This window comes from Macaca thibetana, chromosome 19, assembly GCF_024542745.1.
Source record: "Macaca thibetana thibetana isolate TM-01 chromosome 19, ASM2454274v1, whole genome shotgun sequence".
Lineage (NCBI taxonomy): Eukaryota > Metazoa > Chordata > Mammalia > Primates > Cercopithecidae > Macaca > Macaca thibetana.
In genome coordinates, this window is record NC_065596.1 from 39,437,270 (window position 1) to 39,465,222 (window position 27,953).

A 27,953-nucleotide genomic window follows, 5' to 3' on the forward strand; every position below is an offset into this window, starting at 1 on the left:
GGCCAAGCCCCCCATCCCCCCCTATCTAGTGCTAGGACTTTCTGGCTCCAGAGGTCACTGCGGCCGGGCGGAGGCTGCCAAAGCAAACCAGCCCCGTGACTTGTAGGAAGGCAGCGGGGGAGGGGCCGGGGGAGGATGAGCAGGGCAGGCGGGAGAGGCTGCGGCTGGGGTCGGGGCCCAGGAATTGAGCAGGGAAGTAGGCAGAGGTGCAGCAAGTGGCGGGCGCAGCCTGGACCTGGGGCTGGAGAGTGCAGACAGGCCGAGGGGGAAGGGGTCACCGGGTGGGGATGGAGTGGGCTTAGGGCAACTGGGGCCCTCCATCTGATCTCTTCTGGTCACACCCCCACCCTTCAGCCTGCACTTTCTCCCTAAACCCCCAGTCGTCAGCCAGGCGTGTCCCTGTTCCCACACCCCCGCAGACAGGCACACCTGGGTCCCCCTGGAAGTCCAAGGCGAGCCCCATAGCTGGGCCCGCCTGGTCCAGCCCCCGCAAGCACGGCCCCATCAGCTAGGTGGCCTCCAGCGCTGCCAATCGAATGGTCCGGCCCCTCCCCGCCCCTTCCCCCGCCCCTTGCCCAGCCCCCTCCTCCTCAGGTGAGGCAGCCTGGCCTAGCAGGCCCCACGCCACCGCTTCTGCCTCCAGGCCACCCGCTGCTGCGGGGCCACCATGCTCCTGCCCAGGCCTGGAGACTGACCCGACCCCGGAACCACCTCCAGGCTCCGCCCTCACCTGCCGGACCCCAGGGTAAGGACCAGGGCCCCCAGACTCACAGTTCCAGCCCTGAGGACAGGGGTTCCCTCATACCCCCACCCAGCCTAATGCCCACCTCCTAATGGAGGGGTTCCCGGGGACCTGAAGAGGGTGCACTGTGACGTCCCCCCAAGCACCTAGGTGTTCTGGCCTGCTCTTCCTTCAGACTCAGCGGTTGAACCCCAGTCCTTCCTCCCCAGACCCAGGAATTCCAGCCCTCAGGCCCCTCCTCCCTCATACTAAGGAGTCCTGGCCCCCAAATTCCTCCTTTCCCAGGACTTATGATTTCAGGTCCTCAGCTGTCTCCTCCCTCAAACCCGATCCTCAGTCCCCTGCTCCACTAGGCTTAGGCATGGGGGTCCCCAGCCCTGCAAATCCAGGCGTCCCCCCGATGCTGGTCAGACACTGACCCCATCCTTGAACCCAGCCCAATCTGCGTCCGTGATCACGGCGTGCTCTGGCCAATGCCCAGTCCCTACAGCCTGCCTGGATGGACGCCTGGGACTGGGGGCGCCAGGACTGGGCTGGGCTGGGCTCCCCCAGGCCCTGCCTCCCCGTCCATCTCCTCACAGGTCCCACCCTGGCCCAGGAGGTCAGCCAGGGAATCATTAACAAGAGGCGGTGACATGGCGCAGAAGGAGGGTGAGTCCCCTTCCCTGAGCCCCAGCTTTGGTTCTGCCTGGCGCCCCGCCCTCTGTGCTCTCTTCTCTACCCTCTACTCTTCGGAGCCCCCTCTCTCTGGGCACCCCTCCCAGACGTATCCCCACCCCCTCTTAGTCCTCCTCCACCTGATTAACTATTAACTACATTTTCTGTGCAGCTGTGCCACCACCAGCCTCCCTTCTACCCTATATGACCTTCCTGGCATGCTGCCTCAGTTTCCCCTCATCCCCCAGTGATTTCTCAGCTAACCCTGGACTTGTCCTTTACTGGGGCTGAGGCGGGGAGGCTGTAGCTGTCATGGTTAAGGACACAGGTTTGGAGTCAAACACACAGGCTTGCATTTGAATTTGCTCTTGCCACCTTTTTTGCTGTGTGATCTTATGCAAGTGACATTATTCTCAGGGCTTTGGTCTCCCTCTGGGTCAAGCATGGATCCCAGTCCTCCCTCCATGAGGTTGCTGAGTGCATGAGACACACCAGGCACTGGCTGGGGCTCTGCATATAAGACACATGCCGTCAACCAGAGCTGTCATGACAGAGGTTGGCAGACTCGGAGTCCCAGAGACCCAGGACCCCCACCGATTCCAGACATTCCTCCACCTCCTGGCACTGTGGGCAAAAGAGCAGAGGGAGGACTTTGGACTGGGCCTGGATGGATGGAGAGGGGAGAGGCGGCAGATAAACCACCATAAGGATGACAGAGAGACTGCGTGATGGAGTTGCTGGCTCTTGGGAGGCTCCGGGCAGCCCCCAGCTAGCCTGGCTTCCTTTCTACCTCTCACACACGGGACCCAGCTGGAGGGGCGCATGGAGGGGCGGCCTGTTCTTTCCGCCTTCTCCTAGCTAGGGCTGACTCCCTCTCTTCTTCCTGCAACCAGGCTAGCTGGGCTCAGTCCCAGGCAGTAGTATTTTCTAGCTGTATGGCCCTGGGCAGGCGGCATGTTCTCTCTGGGCCTCCATTCTCTCATCTGTGAAACGGAGAGGGTGACAGTGCATGTCCGACAGTGTGGGGAGAGGCCTGAAATGCCAGGATGGGCAGGAAGCACTGAGCGCGTTGGCTGAAATGATTAGTTCAGATCTCTGGCCTCCTCGGGTCTCAGCAGAGCTGGCAATTCAGACCCCAAACCATTCAACTGCGGTCCAGAGGGCACCCAGGCTCCCAGTTACTCAGGAGAAGGCACTGCACCCCTAGCTGAGCAGGTGGATGACAGAGTCCAGCTCCTTGGGGACAACGTCTTTCCTGGAGCTGCCGGAAGGACAGCACCTGGGCTTGGGCCTATGGGTGAATGAGCCAGGGAAGAAAAGCAGAAAATGTCTAGATAGACAGAGACGGCCTGGGTACAAAGAGAAACAGACACAAAGTGGGCTCTGGTGCCTCCCCGGCAGCTCCTGGCTGGTCTCGGAGGGGAGTCCTGCTGTCAGGGCTGGGGATGTGGGAGTCAAACCTGGACACAGATGCTGAAGCGTTCCAATTCGGCACTTACTTGCCGGGTGACCCGGGTTTGGTGGCTGCCAGACTTTGGGCCTCCTTTTCTCATCTATAAACTGGGGGTGATGGCAACGGCGCCTTCCTCATGAACAGCTGCAAGGATTTAAGGATGCTGTGCAGGACTGGACGGGGTTAGGGCAGGGCGGTGTGTCCGTGTGTGGTTCTGAGATCCGTTGTGGCTGCAGTGGCTGCTGTTGGTGGTGTCACTGTTATTGCTGCTGGCCTCTGGGTGCTGCCTGGGAACTTGGAATTGGAGGAGGTGATATTGGAGTTGCAATTCCAAAGATGCCAGGCAGAGGGAAGAGCAAGGCTCTTGCTCTTCTGTGGGAAGCTGGGAGGTGACACAGCGCTGGTGTGCACATAGCCAGTTGTGGTAATTCTGGAGGTGAAGTTGGAAGTGGAGCTGGGTGGGAGAAGAGGTGTGCAAGCTGGACCAGGCAGGGGTGGGACTGCTTTGAGGAAGAGCCGGCCAATTCCTCGCAGTGCCAGGTCTCTCCACAAGGTGGCGCCAGTGGTTAGTCCCTGCTTCTCTTGTCTAACTTGTATTTCACAAGTTCTACTGTTTGGGTTGTTTTTGGAAGCTCTCTCTGGTGCCTGATAATGACCCACATGGTTGTCTGGGAATTGGGGTAAACATACTTCCAATTCTCTAAAAGCCATGCTTATACCCTAGTGGGGCTGGAAATGCCAGGCTGAGGGACTTAAGCTGTCCTGGGGGTACTAAGGAGTCACAGAGGGCTCTATAGGTAAAGAGGGGACAGGTTGGATTTGGTGTCTCAGTAGGTTCCCCAAACCTCCGTGTGGAGGGTGGGCTAGAAGGGAGATTGAGCCCACCAGTTGGATGGGGCTGGAGCAAGGTGGAGATGGAGGGAGAGAAGGAACCGGGAGAAGGAGAGTCACTCAGGAGGATTGGCAGGCTGTGGGGGGAGGGGAATGTTATGCAGACGAGGATGGTCCTAGGAGTGAGGGCCGGCCTCTGAGACAGGACCTGGGAGGAAGAATATACTTAGGGAGACATTGAGGTCATTCTGGGACCTGGTAGGAGCAAAGAGCCTAGGAGGTCCCAGGGAAAGGTATTAAAAAGGTATTTAAAGGACTGCAGGAACCCTGACCTGGGACCTGGAAGACCGTCTAGGGCTGGGGACAGAGGGGAAACTGAGTCCACAGAGGTGGATGAGACAGACTTAGGGGTAGGGAGCAGTAGGGGGAGGCTGCGGCCAGCCCTACAAACTCCACATTTTACTGAGTAGGTAGAGCGTGGGTGGAGGCAGAGACAGCAGCCTCAGAGACAGGAAGGAAAATCAGATGTACGTAGTGTCCCGGAAGTCCAAAGAGGAGATTCAGGAAGCTGCAGTCATGTAAGATGAGGCCCGAGACACACAGCCACCAGTTGAGTGGATTTTCAGAGCCAGAGAGCCAAAGGTGTCACGTGTGAGGGTCTTTGCAGCCAAATGGTGGAGGTGGAAGAACTGACCTGTGGCAAGACCCAAGGCAGCCAGAGGGGCCTGGAGAAAGCAGGGGCAGAGAGTCTCAGGGAGACATGGGGGTGGCAGAGGTCTGGCTTACCGAGGGAAATGGCCCTGCTGCTGGGATCAAATAATTGATGATGACATGTCGCCTGTCCCAGTAGAGACACGCAGGGAGGAGGATGAGGATGCGTCCCACACCCTGGGCCAGATGAGGATGCTGCCTGTCCCTGTAGAGACATGCAGGGAGGATGCCTGTCATACTGGGGGAACTCCAGGATGCAGATGCTTCCTGTCCCACTGGAGACACTGAAGTCCTCTGAACCATGCAGCATGGAAGGAGGTTCTTCCTCTCACCCTAGGAGACACATACATAGTGGCATTGCTTCCTGTCCCACCAGATGTGCCAAGGCCTCTAGGCTGCATTCTGCGTGGCCTAGAGCCCTGGCAGGCACAGCTGAAAACAAAGGAAGCAAGACCAGCCCCATGGCTGTGGGGAGGCAAGACCTCCCGCCGGAACCTGGAGAATGGTCCTGGGCAGAGTTGGGGGTGGCAGGCCTGAGAGCCCCTTGCAGGACAGGCAGGGGTCAGCCAGCAGTAGCTGGGCCGGTCTGGCCCACTGGGGCCTCTTTTGGGGAAGACAGTGTTCCCTCATGCCTTGATGGGAGCCACTGAGCTCTCAATTTTTTTTTTTTTTTTTTGAGACAGAATCTCGCTCTGTTGCCCAGGCTACAGTACAGTGGTGCAATCTTGCTTCACTGCAACCTCCAACCTCCTGGGTTCAAGCGATTCTCCTGCCTCAGCTTCCCAAGTAGCTGGGACTACAGGTTCCTGCCACCACGCCCAGCTAATTTTTGTATTTTTAATAGAGTCAGGGTTTCACCATGTTGGCCAGGCTGATCTCAAACTCCTGACCTCAAGTGATCCACCTGCCTCAGCCTCCCAAAGTGCTGGGATTACAGGCATGAGCCACCGTGCCCCACCTGAGCTCTCAAATTCTTTTTTTTTTTTTTTTTTTTTTTGGAGATAGAGTCTTGCTCTGTCTCCCAGGCTGGAGTGCAGTGGCCCGATCTCGGCTCACTGCAACCTCCGCCTCCCGGGTTCAAGCATTTCTCCTGCCTCAGCCTCTCAAGTAGCTGGGACTACAGGCGTCCATCACCATGCTCAGCTAATCTTTGTATTCCCAGCAGACATGGGGTTTCGCCATATTGGCCAGGCTGGTCTTGAACTCCTGACCTTGTGATCTGCCTACCTCAGCCTCCCAAAGTGCTGTGATTACAGGCGTGAGCCACCGCGCCCAGCTGAGCTCTCAAATTCTTAAGACACCCAGATAATGTCCACCCCGGGAAGGTCCTATACCACTCCCTGCTCTGTTCTGGGCACTGGCCTGGTGCCGTGCTCACCAGCCACACCACCATGGGCACAGATGGGAGAGCTGGGAGCTTCTGCTGCCCCGGGGGTGCTTTGAGGCTGCCAAGGGCAGTTGAGCCCAAGCCAGGCCCAGCTGAAGGCTTTCAGCAGCCTTTACTCTTTGGTCCTCTTATAATCCCTAGTGAAGCGGTTGGCTTTTAATCTCCAGGACCTCTTTGCGCTGGGAATAAAATCCCTTTTCCTGTGCCACCAGGCCTCCCCAGCTGGCCCCAGCCTTGGTTCCCACCACCTTCCCCAAGCTCCGGCCATCTGGTCGTCTCGATGGCCTCTCCAGCCTCTGACATAACAGAGCCTGCTTATTCTTGCCTCAAGGCCTTTGCCTGTGCTGTTCCCTCTGCCCACAGTGCCCTTCCTTGCGGTCTGTGCATGGCTGGCACCTCACCTTTCAGAGCTTAGCTCAGAAGTCTCTTCTAGGGGAGGCCCTCTGATCCCTGATCCCCCTGCAGCAGCCCATTTGCTGCCCCCAGCCTGCACGGTTTTCCTCACAGCCTCTGCCACAATCTGGAAATTATCGGGTTCATTTACTTGTTTCCTTGTTAATGTCTCCCACTCCCCACCCACACGCATGAGAATGTGAACCCCTGAGAGCCGTAACCTTATCTGTCTTCTTTGGGTTATGTTTCCGGAACCTAGAAAGGTGCCAGGCACACAGCGGATGCTCAGTAGGATGGTAAACAAATAAAGCTCCATTAGGCTGATGAAAAAACTGAGGGTCAGGCGTGGTGGCTCACACCTGCAATCTCAACACTTTGGGAGGCTGAGGCAAGCAGATAGCTTGAGTCTAGGAGTTCATGACCAGCCTGGCCAACATGGCAAACCCCGTCTCTACAAAAAATACAATAATTAGCCGGATGTGGTGGTGTGCGCCTATAATCCCAGCTACTCAGGAGACTGACAGGTGGGAGAATTATCTGAGCCCGAGAGCTTGGGACTGCAGCGTGCCACGATCACGCCACTGCACTCCAGCCTGTGCAGCACAGTGAGACCCTGTCTCCAAAAAAAAAAAGAAAGAAAAAGAAAAAAAGAAAAGAAAAAACTGGCCGGGCGCGGTGGCTCAAGCCTGTAATCCCAGCACTTTGGGAGGCCGAGACGGGCGGATCACAAGGTCAGGAGATCGAGACCATCCTGGCTAACACGGTGAAACCCCGTCTCTACTAAAAAATACAAAAAAAAACTAGCCGGGCGAGGTGGCAGGCGCCTGTAGTCCCGGCTACTCGGGAGGCTGAGGCAGGAGAATGGCGGGAACCCGGGAGGCGGAGCTTGCAGTGAGCTGAGATCCGGCCACTGCACTCCAGCCTGGGTGACAGAGCGAGACTCCGTCTCAAAAAAAAAAAAAAAGAAAGAAAAGAAAAAACTGGCCGGGCACGGTGGCTCAAGCCTGTAATCCCAGCACTTTGGGAGGCCGAGACGGGCGGATCATGAGGTCAGGAGATCGAGACCATCCTGGCTAACACAGTGAAACCCCGTTTCTACTAAAAAAATACAAAAAAATAGCCGGGCGAGGTGGCGGGCGCCTGTAGTCCCAGCTACTCGGGAGGCTGAGGCAGGAGAATGGCGGGAACCCGGGAGGCGGAGCTTGCAGTGAGCTGAGATCCGGCCACAGCACTCCAGCCCGGGCAACAGAGCGAGACTCCGTCTCAAAAAAAAAAAAAAAAAAGAAAAAAAGAAAAAACTGAGGCTGAGGCTCAGAGAGGGGAGGGGAGTCGCTCAGGCCCACACAGCTCTAATGATTTATAAAGCATTTATAAAGCACTTGCTGTGTGCCAGGCACTTCCGCACAGTGACAGACTGGTTGGCTTCGTGGCTGTACACAGGGGACCTGGCATCAAACCTGCTCAGGGTTCAGGACGCTGTTCTGCCTCTTCCAGGCTGTCACCGTGGGCACGTGACCCCCCTCCTCTGAGCTATCTGAAAGAACAGGAATCATAGCTGTGGGATTGAAATAAGGACTAAATGAGCTGATGTATTTAGAGCAGTGCTTAGCACCTAGGAGGTATCTATACAATTTGGGCTATTCTTCTTCTTCTTGAAAATAACTTTAAATTATTATTTTTACAAGTAGGTGCTCAGTGGATGCCCATTTAATAGATAAGAAAGTTGAGGCTCAAAGATAGGATGGCACCTGCCTTGCATCCCAGCTAGGAAGGGGTGGGGTCAATATTTTTAAATGGGGCTGGCCAGGTGCAGTGGCTCACTCCTGTAGTCTCAGCACTTTGGGAGGCTGAGGAAGGAAGATCGCTTCGGCACAGGAGTTTGAGACCAGCCTGGACAACATAGCAAGACCACGTCTCTAAAAAGTAGACACATAAAATCAAATGAGGCTGGCAGATTTTCAAGTGGAGGGGCAAATTTGATCTTGCAACTGGGTACCGTGAGAGAGGTCTGATTCAGGGGGTATCTAGGGGCAAAGTATCTAGAACAGCAGATACAACTGAGGCAGCAAGGAAATGCCAGCGGCAGGAAAGAGAGCTACCAAAAGGGCAAAGGTTGGGAGTCACAGTCCCAAGAAGAGACGACCCAAAGCAAAGACAGAAATACAAAAGCACAGTGTCACTGGGGAGGAGACATTCCCTAAGTGCCAGTAAGCGCAGGGCGGAGGCAGAGACGGTGGCAGGTGGCCCGGCCATGCCCGCCTCCCAGCTGGAACCCTGGGGGAGCTGGGCACCTGGTTGTTCACGTGGCAGGGGAGGGACAGCCCTGTCAACTGCCGGCCTCGGGAAACTGGGCCCAGGGAGGGCAAGCTTGGGCATAGTAAGTTAGCCCTGGGGGCAGGGCAGAGCTGGCCTCGTGCCCAGACCCTGCTGCAATGAGGACAGGCCTGGCTGTGGCCCCAGCATGGTGTCTGTTGCAGGTGGCCGGACTGTGCCATGCTGCTCCGGACCCAAGGTGGCAGCTCTCACTGCAGGGACCCTGCTACTTCTGACAGCCATCGGGGCGGCATCCTGGGCCATTGGTGAGAGTGGTTCCTGTGCTTCTGACCTCCCCTGGCCCCTGCAGACTCCAGCCTGCCTGCCCTCACCCCTCCCTTCTCTGCAGTGGCTGTTCTCCTCAGGAGTGACCAGGAGCCGCTCTACCCAGGTGAGTGGAGCAGGCTGGGACCCTCTGGGGGAGCCCTGGAGGACACCTGTATCTGGCGGGAGCTCAACAACGTATTTGTTGAATCAATGTACAAATGCATGCAGAAATGCGAATCATAATAGTGCATTTGTATCGAGTGCCTGCTATGTACCAGGCACTATTCTAAGCACCCCACATGTCTAACCCAGACTTTTTCAGACACCAGTGTATTACTCATGAGTGCCTCATAAAATTAAAGTAGTGAGTTGGAAAACCACTTTTTTTTTTTTTTAAGTATGAAATAGATTAGATTACAGACTATCACAGTGCATCTCGCAGTAAGCAAAGGTTACGCTAATTTTTGTTTTGTTTTGTTTTTGCATCCAAATACATGTAATCCCACTGCATCCCCACGCTGTGAGGGTGGGACTGTTATTCTCCCCATTTTACAGTTGGGGAAACTGAGGCTTCGAGCAATGTGATAGTCTGCCACAGACTACAGAGCTACGGGCTACATCAGGATGTAAAAATGTGTTTCTTACTGCAGGGCATGGTGAAAACATGTTGGGGAGGCATGGTATAAATTCAGTGGGCCCTTCGAACTCTCCTAGGAGGCAGGGTTTATTTAAAAAAAAAAAAAAAAAAAAAAAGTCTTGCTCTGTCACCCAGGCTGGAGTGCAATGGTGCAGTCTTGGCTCACTGCAACCTCCGCCTCCCAGGTTCTAGCGATTCTCCTGCCTCAGCCTCCCAAGTAGCTAGGAATGCAGGCATGTACCACCATGCCTGGCTAATTTTTGTATTTTTAGTAGAGACAGGGTTTCACCATGTTGGCCAGGCTGGTCTCAATCTCCTTACTTCAAGCAATCCACCTGCCTCAGCCTCCCAAAGTGCTGGGATTACAGGCGTGAGCCACCGCGCCTGTGCCTGGTAGTTGCTGTTATTAGTTCCATTTTACAGATGTGCAAAACGAGGACCAGAGAGGACATGCAGCTGGGGAATGAGGGGCCAGGAACAGATCTTAGACTTACCCACTGTAGGTGTGTCTGCAGGCATGTGGAACGAATGGCCACACAAATAAATAGATAAAGAAACTAACTGTGGGATGAATGAATGAATATTCCCAAATGCCAACTTCAAGCTGCCGTTCCCTGATACAGGACAGCAGGAAAAAAGGGGAAGTTGGGTGGTGGGATATATTTTTCATGTCTATGAGCCTCATCTAATTCCATAAAGGATTCAGTTCACACGAAAATCAGAAATGAAAATCCAGACAAGAAAGCCAACATCAACATTAATCATCATTACCAGCACTTGGCATTTGTATGCACCAGGCAAGGCCTTGGGATCTTATGGTATCAACTCATGAAGTCTTCACAACAGCCTGTTTTTGTTTTTTATTTTTGAGATAGGGTCTTGCTCTGTCGCCCAGGCTGGAGTGCAGTGGCATGATCTTAGCTTATTGTAACCTACATCTCCCAGGCTCCAGCAATTCTCCCACCTCAGCCTTCTGAGTAGCTGGGACTATAAGCTAATGCCACCATGCCCATCTAATATATATTTTCTAAATTATTATTATTTTTATCTTTTGAGCTGGAGTCTCACTCTGTCACCCAGGCAGGAGTGCTATGGCGCAATCTTGGCTCACTGCAATCTCCACCTCCCAGGTTCAAGCGATTCTCCTGCCTCAGCCTCCCGAGTAGTTGGGACTACAGGCACGTGCCACCATGCCCAGCTAATTTTTGTATTTTCAGTAGAGACAGGGTTTCACCATGTTGGCCAGGCTGGTCTCAAACTCCTGACCTCAGGTGATCCGCCCGTCTTGACCTCCCATCCACCCATCTCGGCCTCCCAAAGTGCTCGGACTACAGGCATGAGCCACTGCACCCAACCTCATTTAAAAAATTTTGAGTAGAGATGGGATCTTGCTATGTTGCCCAGCCTGGTCTTGAACTCCCGAGCTCAAAGCAGTCCTCTCAGATTGGCCTCCCAAAGTGCAGGGATTACAGGTGCGCACCACCACAACCCATTTTCCTATGGGGACGCTGAGGCACAGAAAGGCTGAGTGACTTGCCCCAGGTCATGGAGCTAGTCAGTGTCAGGACTGGGATTTGAACCCAGGCAGCCTGCGTAGCAACTGTATATAATGTCTACACTTGATTACTTGTTAAAAAAAAAAAAAGAACAGCTGAATTCATTGCCATAGTGAAGACTAACGTATGCCGGGCCCTGGCTGCAGCCTTTACCCAATAGGCCTATGAAGTTGGGGCTGTTAATGTCACAACATTTTGCATGTGGGGGAAATTGAGTCCCAGTGAAGCAAACTGACTTGCCCGAGACCACACATCAGATAAGAGACAGAGCGAAGAGATCATGCCCCTGCCAAAAGCTCCTCCATGACAACACGTGGCATTGAGATAAAATCCCAACCCATCACAGGCTCCAAGGCTCCTAGTGTGGGGGCCCCTCTCTACCCCCACCTCACACTGGCTTCGAGCACCCTCGGGGCCCAGTACCTCACTCAAATGACGTGTTCACACAGAAGTCTCTACTCACCCACTTCTTTCTAGCTCACAGCTGGAGGCAGATTTCAGTTCTGCACAGTTCCTTCTGAGCTGTAGGGCCTCCCACCAGTCCCTACCCTCTCCCAGCCTCAGTTTCCTCATCTGTGAGATGGGGGTAAGAAGAATCAGTGAGAATAAGAGGAGATAAAAATCTGTGCAGTACTTGGGCGGGGCGCGGTGGCTCACACCTATAATCCCAGCACTTTGGGAGACTGAGGCGGGCAGATCACCTGAGGTGAGGAGTTCGAGACCAGCCTGGCCAACATGGTGAAACCTCATCTCTACTAAAAACACAAAAATTAGCCGGGCATGGTGGTGGGCGCCTATAATCCCAGCTACTCAGGAGGCTGAGGCAGGAGAACTGTTTGAACCCGGGAGGCACAGGTTGCAGGTTGCAGTGAGCTGAGATCACGCCACTGCACTCCAGCCTAAGCAACAGAGTGAGACTGTCTCAACAACAACAACAAAAAGCCATGCAGTACTTGGCTCTTAACCAGCACAGTGGACATTGGCTTTTGTTTCTCACTCTTGAAATTCTTTCTTGAAATTTATTGAGCAAGATCTTCCTGATCTTCCAGACCCTACGGCCTCTCACCCTATGGTGGTGTCCCTGCCACTCCGGTAAAACCCTCCTCACTCACTGTGAATTATTTACTCCTGGCGAACTCCAGGAGGGCAGGGACCTTTTGTGGTCAGACAGTGCCTGGCACATAGTAGGTGCTCAGGAAATCCTTGAGTTGTGAGTGCACCCAAAGCCAAAACACTGAGATGAACTAGAGAGTCATGGGCCTCCAGCTGGACGGGCGTGAGGTCAGCACTCATACCGGGCTCTGGCCAGCGCCACGCCCCCGCCCTGTAGTGGTACTTGGGTTTTTCAACAACTCAGGGAAATGATAAACCAACACAAACAAACAAAAGCAACCCCAAGCTTGTATCCCCACCTCGTTTTTTTTTTTTTTTTTTCCTGGGATTTTCACACTTCTAAATATATCCAACAACTTGGCAGGCACACCAGGTGACCCAGAACATCCTTTTTGTGTTGTCTGAAATGATAGGAACAAGAATAAAGAATTGAAAAGTGAGAAACAGCGGCAGAGAGTGTGACTTTAAAAATAGCCAGAGGGGACATTTGATGTTCTCTCCCCACTCCCGTCTCCCCCAACACACATCTATAAAGTGATTCCCCCCGCCCAAAACCTCACACTTTCTGGAGATCACATTTCCAGAGCAGTTAGCAGTCATTTTAAAATAAGAATCCACCCCTCTCCCCGCCCCAGCTGGTGTTTCAAACTCCAAGCCTTGGCTTTGGAATTCATGGGGCGATGAGGACCCCCAAGCTGGAGGTGCCGGGCGTTCCCTGTCCCAACCCGAGAGCAAAAGTCCGCAATTAAGGCAGGCCAAGCCAGTTCGGGGGCTCACGCCTGTAATCCCAGCACTTTGGGAGGCTCAAATGGGCAGATCGCTTGAGGTCAGAAAACCAGCCTGACCAACATGGCAAAACCCCATCTCTACTTAAAATACAAAAATTAGCCAGGCGTGGTGGCTGGTGCCTGTAATCCCAGCTACTTGGGAGGCTGAGGTATGAGAATCGCTTGAACTTAGGAGGCAGAGGTTGCAGTGAGCTGAGATCCTGCCACTGCACTCTAGCCTGGGAGACAGAGCAAGACTCCATCTCAAAACAAACTTAAAATAGAATAAAATAAAATAAGAATCCAACCCCCTCCCCGCCCCAGTTGGTGTTTCAAACCCTGGGCCTTGACCTTGGAATTCATGGTGTGATGAGGACCCCACAGCCAGAGACGCCAGGCGTTCCCTGCCCCAACCCAAGAGCAGGAGGCCATAATTAAGGCAGGCCAGCCAGGTGGCTTTTCAGTCCCAGCCATAGCTGAATACATTAGGCAGGGAGACATGCAAGGGTTTGTATGAGACCCACAGAAGGAAGAGGGAATATGCAGGTCTGGGTTCAAGTCCTGGTTTTGCTGGTTAGCCATGGCCCCTGGGCAACTTTATTCCTCTGAGGCTCAGTTTTCCCATCTGTAAGATGGGCATAGAAGTGGTCACTGTTGGCCGGGCATGGTGGCTCACACCTGTAATCCCAGCACTTTTGGAGGCCGAGGCAGGTGGATCACCTGAGGCCAGGAGTTCGATACCAGCCTGGCCAACATGGTGAAACTCCATTTCTACTAAGAACACAAAAGTTAGCCGGGCGTGGTGGTGGGTGCCTGTAGTCCCAGCTACTTGGGAGGCTGAGGCAGGAGGATCGCTTGGACCCGGGAGGCAGAGGTTGCAGTGAGCCAAGATGGCGCCACTGCACTCCAGCCTGGGCAACAGAGCGAGATTATGTCTCAAAAAAAAAAAAAATGGTTGTGGGATTGAAAGAGCCACTTGGATAGGATGCATAGCATGGGGCCAGCCCACTGACACCCCCAGTAAACATAGCCAGTGCTATAATTACTGTGCTGTTGTTTAACCCTCCAGAGGGGAAGTCTCTTGAGAAGCTGTCCAGGGCAATGTTAAAACTTGGGGTTTGAAGTCACTCAGACCTGATTTCGAATCCTCTCTCCCTGCTTCTCATGCACTTGGTGGTGGTGGGGAAGCCACTCCACCTCTCTGAGCTTCAGCTTCCCCATCTGGAAATGGGGGATGATCTTTGTGGCTCCTAGGGCGTGCGATGAGGCCTTGGTTGATGGTGGGGGCACACAGTAGGTCCTCAGCTGGGGACAGTTCTACTTGGAAGTCCTGCTTCTCCTTATCCTGACCTGTGGGGCTGTGGGAAGATCCCTCAGCTGGTGTGTAGCCTCACCAGGTTCCTTCTAAGAGGATGCAAAAGCAAGTTTTCATATGACTCAGTTTCCCAGAATGTGCTCTCAGAGCCCAGGCCAGGCGGGAGGCTCCTGAGAAAAGGACAAAAAGGCTGGGCGTGGTGGCTCCCACCTGTCATCCCAGTACTTTGGGAGGCCAAGGTGGGAGGATTGCTTGAGGCCAGGAGTTTGAGACCAGCCTGGATAATATAGCAATACCCTGTCTCTACAGAAAAAAATAAATTTAAAAGGTGTTTTTAGCTCAGGCTTTGCTGGATTCTAACCTGGCTATTGTCACTCAGCTCTATCCTAACTTAAAAAAGTAAACAAACTAGCAGGGTGCAGTGGTATGCACCTGTGGTCCTAGCTACTTGGGAGGTTGAGGCAGGAGGATCGTTTGAGCCCAGGAGGTTGAGGCTGCAATGAGCTATGATCGTGCCACTGCACTGCAGCCTGGGTGATGCAGCAAGACCCTGTCTCAAAAAAAAAAAAAAAAAAAAAAAAGATGGCGGGGAGAAGGAAAGGAAAGGACAAAGACATTCACAGCTGATCTCTCCCCGAACCTGCTCCCTCTGTCCCCATCTCTGTCCGAGCCATCTTTTCAGGCTCAGACCAAACCCTCGGTTACCCTCCCAGTTCCTCCAGCCACCCATGAATCAGATCTGGCAGGAAGCCCTCTCAGCTCCACCTACAGAACCTCTCCAAAATCTGAACTCTTCTTCCCCTCGACTGCCCCCACCTTGCTCCAGCCCCCTTCCCCTTCCTGCTGCCTGCTGGACATTCCAGAACCTCCTCCCTGGCCTCTCTGCTCCCATACCTGCCCCCCAATCATATCCCACAAAGGGGATATTACTCACTCACTTAACCGGCAATTCTGGAGGGTCTTAAAACCTGGCTGCCTCAAGGGGCTTTAAAACGTTATCAGACGGGGACCGGGTGTAGTGGCTCATGCTGCCGCCAGAGGGAGCTGGTGACCACCTGAGTCAGGTCAGGGCCCTCTCCTGGCTGCACCTCACACCAGGTACCAGCAAAGCCCTGATATTGCTCTATTTCTAGCTCCCACCTCATCTCCCCCTCCCTGGCTCACTCTGCTCCGGCCTCCCGCTGTTCCTGGAGAACTCCCCCCAATCCCCCGCACCAGCCTTGGGATCTTTGCACCTGCAAGTCTATCTGTCTCCATGCTGATCTCACACACCTCCTGACACTTTCTCACCCCCTGCAGGTCTTTGTTCCTGCACCACCTTCCCAGGGACACTCTCCTTGCTGCGATTGAAAAGTGCAACCTCACCCCACCCCCCACACTGGCACTCTCCTCCCTCGGTGGCATTTTATTTTTCTCCGTGGCCCCTTCCTATCTTGTGACACACAATATATCCTACTTATTTGTCCCGTTCATGATCTGTCTCACCTACTGGGCTTTGAGTTCCACAGGGGTCAGGGTTTTTGTCTGATTTGTTCATTGCAGTGGTGATTTGTTCACTGCCTAAAATAGAGCTTGGCAGGTACAAAGTGTTTGATAAATAGAAATCAATATCCCAGGGGCTGTGACCTGACTTAGGTGTTAACAGGTTCCTCTGAGGTGTGTGGGGAGCAGACTGAGGGATTTCAGGGAACATCTGTTCTCACCACAAATTGCCCCCCAACCAGCCCCAGACATGAACAGTCTCCCGGGAGCTCCCTGTAGCCTTCTCGTATATTCCAGCCCTGCCTCATGTCACAATTTGTAATGATGTGTTTGGCTGGATGACATTTCTATGGCCATCTGTCTCCCTATCCCCCATAATGTGGTTTTCCAAAAGCAAAGCCCAGGGCTGTCTCGGTCATCTCTGTGTCTCCAGCATCACCCCTCACTGGGCATGGAGTATGTGTCCAGTTAACGCTTGCTGAGTGAATGAATAGTCCATTCACTGCTTGGAGAATTATGCACGTTAGCATATTCAAGGCTCTGACAAGTCCTGCAGAAAAGATCATTATTGTTTTCTTTCTTTCTCTCTTTCTTTCCTTCTTCTTTTCTTTCTGACTACAAGATATTGATTAGCAATCTGGCAATAGTCAAGATTGGCAATCTGGTGTATTAGTCAAGGGTCTTCAGCCTACAAAAGACAAAAAGAAAAAATAAACAGGCTAAAAACAAAAGGGGATATGATTAACTCACTTAACTGACAATCACATAGATTCTTCAAACCTGGCTGCATCAAGGGGCTTTAAAATGTTATCAGATGGGGGCCAGGTGCGGTGGCTCACGCCTGTCATCCCAGCACTTTGGGAGGCCGAGACAGGCAGATCACTTGAGGTCAGGAGTTCGAGACCAGCCTGGCCAACATGGTGAAACCCCCGTCTCTACTAAAAATACAAAAAATTAGCCGGGTGTGGTGGCGCGTGTCTGTAGCCCCAGCTACTCAGGAGGGAGAATGGCTTGAATCTGGGAGGCGGAGGTTACAGTGACCCAAGATTGCACCACTGCATTCCAGCCTGGGTGACAGAGTGAGACTCTGTCTCCAAAAAAAAAAAAAAAAAAAATTTATCAGATGGGGAATGAATTCTGATATTAAAAACTGATGTTTATGTATACTATATTATTAAAGTTATTTTTCATAAAATATAGAAGGGTAAGTTTAAGAAATGAGAAGTATTTATACCAAAACTATTAAATATTATTTAATTTAAAGATGTAAATGTCTTGTTGGACAAAGAAATCAAAATTTCCATTAGACAGGAAAAATAAGTTCAAGAGGTATGTTGAACAACATGGTGATTATAGTTAATAACAATATATTATATACTTGAACATTGCTAAAAGAGAATTTAAGTGTTCTCACCACACACAAAGGGTAGTGCATGTGTTAATTAGCTTGATTTAGCCATTCCACAATGTATACTTTTTCATATCATCTTGTACACTATCAATCTATATAATTTTTGTCAATTAAAGTAAATACATACCTTAAGGCCGGGCGCAGTGGCTCATACCTATAATCCCAGCACTTTGGGAGGCCGAGGCAGGCAGATCACCTGAGGTCAGGAGTTCGAGACTAGCCTGGCCAACTTGGTGAAACCCCCATCTCTACTTAAAATATAAAAAAATTAGCCAGGCATGGTGGTGCATGTCTGTAATCCCAGCTACTCAGGAGGCTGAGGCAGAAGAATCACTTGAGCCTAGGAGGCAGAGGTTGCAGTGAGCTGAGATTACACCATTGCACACCAGCCTGGACAACAGAGTGAGACTCTGTCTCAAAAAAATAAATAAATAAAAATAAAATAAATACATATATATACTTTTTTGAGATGGAGTCTCACTCTGTTGTCCAGGCGATTGGACAAACTGGAGTGCAGTGGCAAGATCTCAGCTCACTGCAACCTCTGCCGCTCGGGTTCAAGCTATTCTCCTGCCTCAGCCTCCTGAGTAGCTGCAATTACAGGCACCAGCCATCACGCCCAGCTAATTTTTGTAGTTTTAGTAGAGACGAGGTTTCACCATCTTGGCCAGGCTGGTCTTGAATTCCTGACCTGGTGATCCACCCATCTCGGCCTTCTAAATAAATACATATTTTAAAAGAGAAATCACTCTGGAAGGAGAGTTAATCTGTTGGATATAACAATAATAATAATACTCCATATAGCTATGGAAAAGTTCATATGAAGAAATCAGGCTACGACCTACAGACTAGCAACAAATTTGTTCTTCTATTTTCCATATGCTATCTGTGTACATATAAAGTGAGAGGTCTTTTTATATGAGTTAAGAGTGTGGCCAAAGACAAATGATAAACATACTAATAAACAGCTCCAGTTTCTCCACAAAAAATACAATAATAAAATAAAATGTTATCAGAAATCTCTTGGCTCTCCTCCATATTAGCTTACTTTCTCCCTCAAGAGAGTGAAGATGACCCGTAACAGATCCAGCCTTCTGTGCTGGATTCTCTTGGGAACTTGGTTAAATGTCTTTTTATCTTCCTGAATGTCCAAGTCACCTTCCAGACCTGCAGCTCCTGAGCAGCCAATTTGGGACTTCTAGGGGAAAGGGAAGTTCCCCTGGTTTGCCGAGGGGCCGGCCACAGCCCCAAGGCTGCTGTTCATTGGTCGGTCCTGAGTCCTTAGGTCTGGCAGAGTGCCATGGCGCTCTGTAATCCCACCTGTAATCTCAGCATTTTAGGAGGCTGAGGCAGGAGGATTGCTTGAGCCCAGGAGTTTGAGACCAGCCTGGGCAACATGGCAAGACCCGTCTCTACAAAAAATATACAAAAATTAGCCAGGTGTGGTGGTGCACGCTTGTGGTCCCAGCTGCTCAGGAGGTTGAGGTGGGAGGATTTCTTGAGTCTGGGAGGTCAAGGCTACAGTGAGCCAAGATCATACCACTACACTCCAGCCTGGGCAACAGAGCGAGACCCTGTCTTTAAAAAAAAAAAAAAAGTCCTTGAGTCACGATTCCAGATGCAATCACGGATGTGGGGGCTGCAGCCCTCCAGTGGGCTGGGGTTCACGTCTACACCACATGGCCGTAGCACAGGCCAGGAGGGGCTCTGGCTGGAGAAGCACGTGGGGAGCCTGGCTGTGGGACCCAGGCGGCCCCGGGCCCTGTCACCCTGCAGTGCAGGTCAGCTCTGCGGACGCTCGGCTCATGGTCTTTGACAAGACGGAAGGGACGTGGCGGCTGCTATGCTCCTCACGCTCCAACACCAGGGTAGCCGGACTCAGCTGCGAGGAGATGGGCTTCCTCAGGTACTGGGGGCCCTCAGAGGGGTGCGAGCCGGGAGGGGTGGGGGAGCAGGCCTAACCCCGGCCCTGCCCAGGGCACTGACCCACTCCGAGTTGGACGTGCGAACGGCGGGCGCCAACGGCACGTCAGGCTTCTTCTGTGTGGATGAGGGGAGGCTGCCACACACCCAGAGGCTGCTGGAGGTCATCTCCGTGTGGTGAGGAGGGCAGAGGGCAGGTGGGGCAACACCTCGGACCCCCAAGGCACTCCCTCTCCCCGTTTTCCTTCCACCTGTCTTAATTGGTCTATTTCCTTTTTTTCTGTGTCTCCAATCCCGTCTCTCCCAGTGACTGTCCCAGAGGCCGTTTCTTGGCCACCGTCTGCCAAGGTGAGACCCTAAAACTCAGAACCCTCTCCTTTAGACCCTCGGGGAGGCCACGTCCCCTCAGGCTCCCCAGGAGGGGGCTGTGTCCTTTCAGACCCCCTAGGGCAGGGCCAAACCTGGGCTCTGGGGACTTGGGCTCCAGTCCCCTGTCGCCGCCCCCGGCTGACCCCTGTCCCACAGACTGTGGCCGCAGGAAGCTGCCCGTGGACCGCATCGTGGGAGGCCGGGACACCAGCTTGGGCCGGTGGCCCTGGCAAGTCAGCCTTCGCTATGATGGAGCACACCTCTGCGGGGGGTCCCTGCTCTCCGGGGACTGGGTGCTGACAGCTGCCCACTGCTTCCCGGAGTGAGTGCCCCCCATGGTGCTGATGAGGGGGAGGCAGAGGGGCGGAGAGACAGGGGGGAGGGGGGCGGATTGTGCCCAGGCAGGTGGCCACCCTCCACCCCTTTCCCTGGTAGGCGGAACCGGGTCCTGTCCCGATGGCGAGTGTTTGCCGGTGCCGTGGCCCAGGCCTCTCCCCACGGCCTGCAGCTGGGGGTGCAGGCTGTGGTCTACCACGGGGGCTATCTTCCCTTTCGGGACCCCAACAGCGAGGAGAACAGCAATGATATTGCCCTGGTCCACCTCTCCAGTCCCCTGCCCCTCACAGGTAAGTCTGAGGGGTAAGCCTTGGGACTTGGGGACCTGAGGCCAGGAGGACAGAGGAGGGGACCACGGGCACAGGGGAATCAACTTATGGTTCAGGCATCCCTGGCAATAAGGGGAATGATTTCGAGGGAGCACAAAGTGAGCCTTAACTATCAATGGTCAGTGCAGTCAATTTGGAAAACTTACCGGCATTTCCCCAAGAAGCAAACATGAAGTTACCATTGGACCCAACGCTTCCACTCCTAGCGTAGGAGATATATACCTAAGACAAATGAAAACTGCGTCTACACCAAAACTTGTACATCAATGTTCATAGCAGCATTATTCATAATAGCCCAAAGATGGAAACAGCCCAAGTGCGTTTCATCGGACAAATGCATAAAGAAAATGTGGTATATTGGCTGGGCATGGTGGCTCAAGCCTGTAATCCCAGCACTTTGGGAGGCCGAGTTGGGCGGATCATGAGGTCAGGAGTTTGAGACCAGCCTGGCCAACATGGTGAAATTCCATGTCTACTAAAAATACAAAAATTAGCCGGGCGTGGTGGCAGGTGTCTGTAATCCCAGCTACTCGGGAGGCTGAGGCAGGAGAATCACTTGAACCGGGGAGGTGGAGATTGCAGTGAGCCGAGATCGCACCACTGCACTCCAGCCTGGGTGGAGCAAGACTCCATCTCGAAAATAAATAAATAACAAAATAAATAAATAAATAACAAAAAAATAAAATGTGGTATATCCATACAACGGGCGAATATTGGACCATAGAAATGAATGAGGTACTGATTCATGGTACCACAAGGATGAACCTTGAGAACAGTGCTGAATGAGACAAGCCAGCCACAAAGGCCACGTACTATAGGATGCCACTTGTATGAAATGTCCAAGGCTGGGCATGGTGGCTCATGCCTGTAATCCCGGCACTTTGGCCAGCTGAGATGGGAGGATTGTTTGTGCTCAGGAGTTTAAGACCAGTCTGGGCAATATAGCAAGACCCCAACACTTTAAAAAAATGAGCTGGGCCGGGCGCGGTGGCTCACGCCTGTAATCCCAGCACTTTGGGAGGCCGAGGCGGGTGGATCACGAGGTCAGGAGATCAAGACCATCCTGGCTAACATGGTGAAACCCTGTCTCTACTAAAAATACAAAAAACTAGCCGGGCGCGGTGGCGGGCGCCTGTAGTCCCAGCTACTCGGAGGCTGAGGCGGGAGAATGGCGTGAACCCGGGAGGTGGAGCTTGCAGTGAGCTGAGATCGCGCCACTGACCTCCAGCCTGGGTGACAGAGTGAGACTCCGTCTCAAAAAAAAAAAAAAAAAAAAAAAAATGAGCTGGCCGGGCGCGGTGGCTCACGCCTGTAATCCCAGCACTTTGGGAGACTGAGACGGGCGGATCACGAGGTCAGGAGATCGAAACCATCCTGGCTAACATGGTGAAACCCTGTCTCTACTAAAAATACAAAAAATTAGCTGGACGCGGTGGTGGGCGCCTGTAGTCCCAGCTACTTGGGAGGCTGAGGCAGGAGAATGGCGTGAACCCGGGAGGCGGAGCTTGCAGTGAGCCGAGATTGCGCCACTGCACTCCAGCCTGGGCAACAGAGCGAGACTCTGTCTCCAAAAAAAAAAAAAAAATGAGCTAGGTGAGGTGGCGCATACCTGTAGTTCCAGTTACTCAGGAGGCTAAGGCAGGAGGATCACTTGAGCCCAGGAGTTCCAGGCTGCAGTGAGCTAGGATTGTGCCACTGCACTCCAGCATGGGTAACAGAGCAAAACCCTGTCTGTTAAAAAGGAAAAAAAGAAAAAAAGAGAGAAAAATATCTAGAATAGGCACACCGGTAGAGATAGAAAGTTGATTGATGGTGGCAGGGTGGGAGGTGGGGATGGGAGATTGGGAGGTGACTGGTGAAGGACACAAGGTTTTTTTTTTTTTTTTTTTTTGAGATGGAGTCTCGCTCTGTTGCCCAGGCTGGAGTGCAGTGGCCGGATCTCAGCTCACTGCAAGCTCCGCCTCCCGGGTTTATGCCATTCTCCTGCCTCAGCCTCCCGAGTAGCTGGGACTACAGGTGCCCGCCAACTCACCCGGCTAGTTTTTTGTATTTTTTAGTAGAGACAGGGTTTCACCGTGTTAGCCAGGATGGTCTCGATCTCCTGACCTCGTGATCCACCCGTCTCAGCCTTCCAAAGTGCTGGGATTACAGGCTTGAGCCACCGCGCCCGGCCGACACAAGGTTTCTTGTCTGGGTGATGAAAGATTCTAAGTCGATCATGATGATGGTTGCACTTGTCTGTGACTATACAAAAAGTCAGTGACTTGGTTCCTTTGAAAGGAATTGCGTAATATGTGAATAATAGTTCAATGAAGCTGTTACCAAAAAACTAATAAAATAAGAAGAAAATTTGTTAAAAAATGAATGAATCAGAGTTAGAAAGTAAGTTAGGAGTCATTCCCTCTGCAATTCCCTGGAGTACTTCCTTGGTCTTACTGAGAAAGACTCACTTGGGTGCCAATGTGTCCTTAACACCTCTCCAACACGTACATCTTCCTTTTGGATTAAAAACAGGCCTTGGGCTTTAGATTTCAGCAGCCCACAGTGTAATAATAATAATAAAAATAGGCCGGGCATGTAATCCCAGGCCAAGGCAGGGGGATCGCTTGAGCTCAGGAGTTCAAGACTCGCCAGGGCAACATGGCAAAACCCTGTCTCTACAAACAATAAAAAAAATTAGCTGGCCATGGTGGTGCGTGCCTGTGGTCCCAGCTACTTGGGAGGCAGAGGCAGGAGAATCACCTGGTCACCCAGGAGATAAAGGCTGCAGTGAGCCATGATCACACTACTGCATTCTAGTCTGGGCAATAGAGCAAGACCCTGTCTCAAAACATAATAATAATGACGGTGATAATGATGATCATGAAGTAGTAATAGCGATCATGATGAGTGTACACAACACAGTAAAATAATCTGGTAAACATAGCAGTGAACACCAATGCTGGCACGCAGCCTCCTGTGTGCCAGGCACCGTTCAAAACATGTCCTGTGTATGGACTCACTTAGTTCTCACAGCAACCCCAGCACACCCTGGTAAGGGGGCGTTCTCTTTAGATCCTGTTTTACCACCTGGGAAAAGGTCCCAACCCAAAGAAGGCAAACAATGCCAGGAATTCATACAGCTGGTAAACGGAAAGATTTGCGTCCAGGTGGACTGGCACTGGAATCTGTGCTTGTGGCCCCCACGCTGTGGTGACGGAGAATCCGGCCATGCTGGGGTTGGCATTATGTTTATTTTTATGTTTATTTTCTTTTTCATGATCTGTGATACTAGTTTCCCATTGAAGGGAGTGATACATGCTTTTCTTTAAAACCAAACCCTGTCCTGACATAGTGGCTCACGCCTGTAATCGCAGCACTTTGGGAGGCTGAGGCAGGCAGATCACTTGAGGTCAGGAGTTCGAAGCCAGCCTGACCAACGTGGTGAAACCGCATCTCTACTAAAAATACAAAAATTAGCCAGGCGTGGTGGCAGGGGCCTGCAATCCCAGCTACCCTGGAGGCTGAGGCAGGAGAATCACTTGAACCCGGGAGGTGGAGGTTGCAGTGAGCCAAGATTGTTGCCACACCCTTCTCAGACTTAGTGAAAAGAGTGAGGGAGTTAACCCTGAAGTAAGAACGTGTCTTTGAGGACACAGGTAGACAGGTGGAAGCCACTGGGGTTTCAGACACAGGGTCGAGGGGGTCACAGCATGGGCTTTGGGGTCAGATTCAGGTATTTGCCAACTGCGTGATTTTGGACACAGGGCTTCGCCTCACTGTGCCTCAGTTTCCCTTATCTGTAAAATGACTTCCCAGGGTTATCGAGACAATTAAAAGGGTTAATATGAGTAAAGAGCTTAGAGGACTGCCGGCACATAGTGAACACTGGTAAATGTTAGCAGCAATTGCTACTGTTGTTAATACTTTTACTAGTTATATGAACACTTGCTGTTTGCCTGGCATGCTACTCAATGACTCACCAATTTCTCACTACAACTTCTGGGGATAAGTGATTATTATTTCCATTATACGTCTGAGAGCTGGAAGACTCAGGCAGGTGATGTCATCAGCAGGCTGTAGGCAACAGGCAGGGCTGCCAGGAACCCTTGCATAGGTTGTGCACAGCACAAGGACACCACATCTCAGGGGTGCCATTCTCTGTGTAGACCTGTGTATTTATTATTATGATCTTCTGACAGGTGGAAGTCAAATGTCTCAAGATAGGAGTCTCTTTCTTTTCTTTCCTTCTTTCCTTCTTTCTTTGACAGAGTCTTGCTCTGTTGCCCAGCCTGGAGTGCAATGGTGCACTCTTGGCTCCCTTCAACCTCTGCCTCCCAGGTTCAAGCGATTCTCCTGCCTCAGCCTCCCGAGTAGCTGGGATTACAGGCACCTGCCACCTGTAATACCAATGCTTTGGGAGGCTGAGGCAGGAGGATTGCTAGAGCCCAGGAGGTCGAGGCTGCAGTGAGCCATGTTCCTGCCACTGCACTCTGGCCTGGGTGACACTGCAGGCTTAGAAATGAAAACAAGTGGCCAGACGTGGTGGCTCACACCTGTAATCCCAGCACTTTGGGAGGCCGAGGTGGGCAGATCACAAGGTCAGGAGATCGAGACCATCCTGGCTAACATGGTGAAACCCCATCTCTACTAAAAATACAAAAAAATTAGCCAGGCGTGGTGGCGGGCGCCTATAGTCCCAGCTTCTCTGGAGGCTGAGGCAGGAGAATCTCTTGAACCCGGGAGGCAGAGCTTGCCGTGAGCCGGGATCGCGCCACTGCACTCCAGCCTGGGCAACAGAGCGAGACTCTGTCTCAAAAAAAAAAAAAAGAAAGAAAAAGAAAAAGAAAAGCTGTGTTAAAACAGACTTGTTATGAAACTTTGGACACATGACTTGGCCTCATTTTCCCCCTCTGTAAAATGGGATAATACAGACCTTACCTCTCTGGACTGATGGAAGATTAAAGAAAATGGTGCAGGAAGGCGCCTAGTATGCAATGAGTTCCCGGTAGATGGCAACTTCTGTTGTGGTTTTTTTGTTTGTTTGTGTGTGTGTTTTTGAGACAGAGTCTTGCTCTGTCGCCCAGGCTGGAGTGCAATGGCGCGATCTCGGCTCACTGCAACCTCCACCTTCTGGGTTCAGGTGATTCTCCTGCCTCAGCCTCCCAGGTAGCGGGGATTGCAGGTGTGTGCCACCATGCCCGGCTAATTTTTGTATTTTTAGTAGAGACGAGGTTTCGCCATGTTGGCCAGGCTGGTCTCAAACTCCTGACCTCAAGTGATCCTCCTGTCTCGGCCTCCCAAAGTGCTGGGATTACAGGCATGAGCCACCGTGCCTGGCCTATTGTGGTTATTTTAAAAGGACAGAGGGCAGGGTGTGTTAGGGGCCATGGTGGGAGCTAGACAGAGGTTTGTACCAGGTGGGGCAGCCCAGCGGGGGCTGGACCAGCATGGTCTCTCTCACAGAATACATCCAGCCTGTGTGCCTCCCAGCTGCTGGCCAGGCCCTGGTGGATGGCAAGATCTGTACCGTGACGGGCTGGGGCAACACGCAGTACTATGGTGAGTCCTGTCCTCTGCCTCTGATGCCACTGTTTGGGAGACTCTGAACTGGGCTGGGGATGGGCAGTGTGGCCAGTTGGATGAGTCTTGACCATGAGGAGTAGGGATGCTGAGGGGAATGGGGTGGGCACCAGGAGGGAAGGGGGATGTGTACACCCCCCAGCTCTGGCCAGCCTTGCCTGCACACCCCCAGGCCAACAGGCCGGGGTACTCCAGGAGGCTCGAGTCCCCATAATCAGCAATGATGTCTGCAATGGCGCTGACTTCTATGGAAACCAGATCAAGCCCAAGATGTTCTGTGCTGGCTACCCCGAGGGTGGCATTGATGCCTGCCAGGTGAGGGACTCTGTAGGGGCAGCCGCCTGGCTGCTGCCACCCCAGGGATGGAGACGCAGGGGAGTGGGTGGTTGGGCTCCCTATCTAAAAGCCTGAGGGCTCTGGGGCCACAGCCCATGGTCATCCCGAGGGGCGCCTCCTGTCCAACCACCTTGGCCCCTAGCCAGGCCTCCCTCTCCCCTCCCAGGGTGACAGCGGTGGTCCCTTTGTGTGTGAGGACAGCATCTCTCGGACGCCACGTTGGCGGCTGTGTGGCATTGTGAGCTGGGGCACTGGCTGTGCCCTGGCCCAGAAGCCAGGCGTCTACACCAAAGTCAGTGACTTCCGGGAGTGGATCTTCCAGGCCATAAAGGTGAAAGTTGGGCCCAGATGGGAACCAGGGTGGGGATGTTTGGGCCTCTAATGGGGAAAGGGAGGCAGAGATTTGTTTTAGGAGACCTACGCTCAGGCCTAGAAGAGGGCCCCCCTCGGGAACAGATGGACTTTGAAGGGCTCCTGGGGAAGGGAGGCCAGTGGTGGGATATGGAAGCCTCTCAGACCTCGGGAGCCGCCAGCTGTCTTTCCCCAGACTCACTCCGAAGCCAGCGGCATGGTGACCCAGCTCTGACCGGTGGCTTCTCGCTGCGCAGCCTCCAGGGCCCGAGGTGATCTTGGTGGTGGGATCCACGCTGGGCCTAGGATGGGACATTTTTCTTCTTGGGCCCGGTCCACAGGTCCAAGGACACCCTCCCTCCAGGGTCCTTTCTTCCACAGTGGCGGGCCCACTCAGCCCCGAGACCACCCGACCTCACCCTCCTGACCCCCGTGTAAATATTGTTCTGCTGTCTGGGACTCCTCTCTAGGTGCCCCTGATGACGGGATGCTCTTTAAATAATAAAGATGGTTTTGATTAATGCGGCCTCCGAGCTTACAAATGTACACAGCAATGAGGACGTTTTGGCGGGAGGGAGAAGAATTAGGACCTGGCGCAAATCAGGCAGAGAGTGTGGGTCCCTCAGTTACCACTGATTTTAGATATAAGATTTTAGTTGGTTCACTTAACTGGAATTTTCCTGGAGCACACTGGCTTCAGGTACAGCTGGATCCAGCTGCTCTCTCAAATCTGCCTTACTCTGTGTTAGCTTCATTTCCAAGCAGCCTCTCCTACAATCAGCGAGGGAGATGGCCCCTTCCACACAAACTCTTTCCCAATCAATTCTGCAGAAAAAGTCCCAGGCAACAAAATTCTAGGCCCAGCTCCCATTGTACAGATTTGGGTCACATGCTCATCCCTAGGCAAATCACTGTGCACCTGATGCACGGGGTAGGGGCGGAGCAGGGTGGAGTGGGAGGAGCTAGGCCTTCAAGAACCATGTGACCTGAGTGTGGGAATCCCAAAGAAAAATAGGGTGCTTTCCGGCCGGGCGCGGTGGCTCAAGCCTGTAATCCCAGCACATTGGGAGGCGGAGGCGGGCGGATCACGAGGTCACGAGGTCGAGAGCAGACTGGCCAACATGGTGAAACAAGTCTCTACTAAAGATACAAAAAAAATTAGCCGGGCGTGGTGCTGCACGTCTGTAGCCCCAGCTACTCCAGAGGCTGCGGCAGGAGAATCGGAGGCGGGGTTTGCAGTCAGCCGAAATCGCGCCCCTGCACTCCAGCCTGGGCGGCAGGGCGATACTCTGTCTCAAAAAAAAAAAAAAAAAAAAAAAAAAAAAAAAAAAAAAAAAAAGAAAAATAGGGTGCTATTTCCAGAAGTGGAAGTAGATGCTCAGTGAGCAAAAAAGACATCTACCTTGAACCAGGACGGAAAATGGGGCCCTGCAGGGTGGAGACAGGGACACTAGACGCTGGGAACACAGCCTCCCCGCCAACCCTTTCTCCATCTGGGCAGCTTCTGGGGAGGGAACCCCCTTCTCTAGAGCCTCTGCAGAGCCTCATGCAGCCCCGGTGGCCACCAGGGGGCACTGCTGCCTCAACATTGTGACACATTAAGGGGTTTTTCTGCCTGGAATCGGCCACGGGTTGCTGAAAACCTGCTGTTCTGCTGAAGAAAGGCTCAGCGGGGGGCCTGTTCACCACGACTCCCAGGTTGGAGTGCAGCT

At 52.8% G+C, this 27,953-nt stretch overlaps 1 protein-coding gene across 8 annotated transcripts; it reads left to right on the top strand.

Annotated features, from left to right (window-relative positions):
• Positions 1 to 593: 593 nt before the first annotated feature.
• HPN (hepsin) lies at positions 594 to 26,762 on the top strand. 8 transcript variants are annotated; one of them, XM_050768783.1, is made up of 13 exons: positions 594 to 745; positions 1,179 to 1,393; positions 8,652 to 8,753; positions 8,837 to 8,878; positions 18,812 to 18,941; positions 19,013 to 19,135; positions 19,266 to 19,306; positions 19,484 to 19,649; positions 19,763 to 19,953; positions 25,438 to 25,533; positions 25,727 to 25,869; positions 26,057 to 26,221; positions 26,438 to 26,762. In XM_050768783.1, exons 2-13 carry the CDS (start codon positions 1,216 to 1,218, stop codon positions 26,474 to 26,476), a joined length of 1,416 nt encoding a protein of 471 aa, XP_050624740.1. In that variant the 5' UTR covers positions 594 to 745; positions 1,179 to 1,215; the 3' UTR covers positions 26,477 to 26,762. The 8 variants fall into 8 exon arrangements, with proteins under 8 accessions (XP_050624740.1, XP_050624737.1, XP_050624734.1 ...); XM_050768782.1 differs by having other exon boundaries at positions 648 to 745; positions 1,324 to 1,393; XM_050768780.1 differs by lacking the exon at positions 26,438 to 26,762 and having other exon boundaries at positions 619 to 745; positions 1,341 to 1,393; positions 26,057 to 26,423.
• Positions 26,763 to 27,953: the final 1,191 nt, after the last annotated feature.

Bases quoted from the DNA above. Each gene is read 5' to 3' on its own strand.
- HPN (XM_050768777.1), top strand. From the start codon at position 1,216: ATGCCCAGTCCCTACAGCCTGCCTGGATGGACGCCTGGGACTGGGGGC. The intron at 1,394-8,651 runs GTGAGTCCCCTT...TGTCTGTTGCAG, and splicing joins TGACATGGCGCAGAAGGAGG to GTGGCCGGACTGTGCCATGC. The intron at 18,942-19,012 runs GTACTGGGGGCC...GGCCCTGCCCAG, and splicing joins GAGGAGATGGGCTTCCTCAG to GGCACTGACCCACTCCGAGT.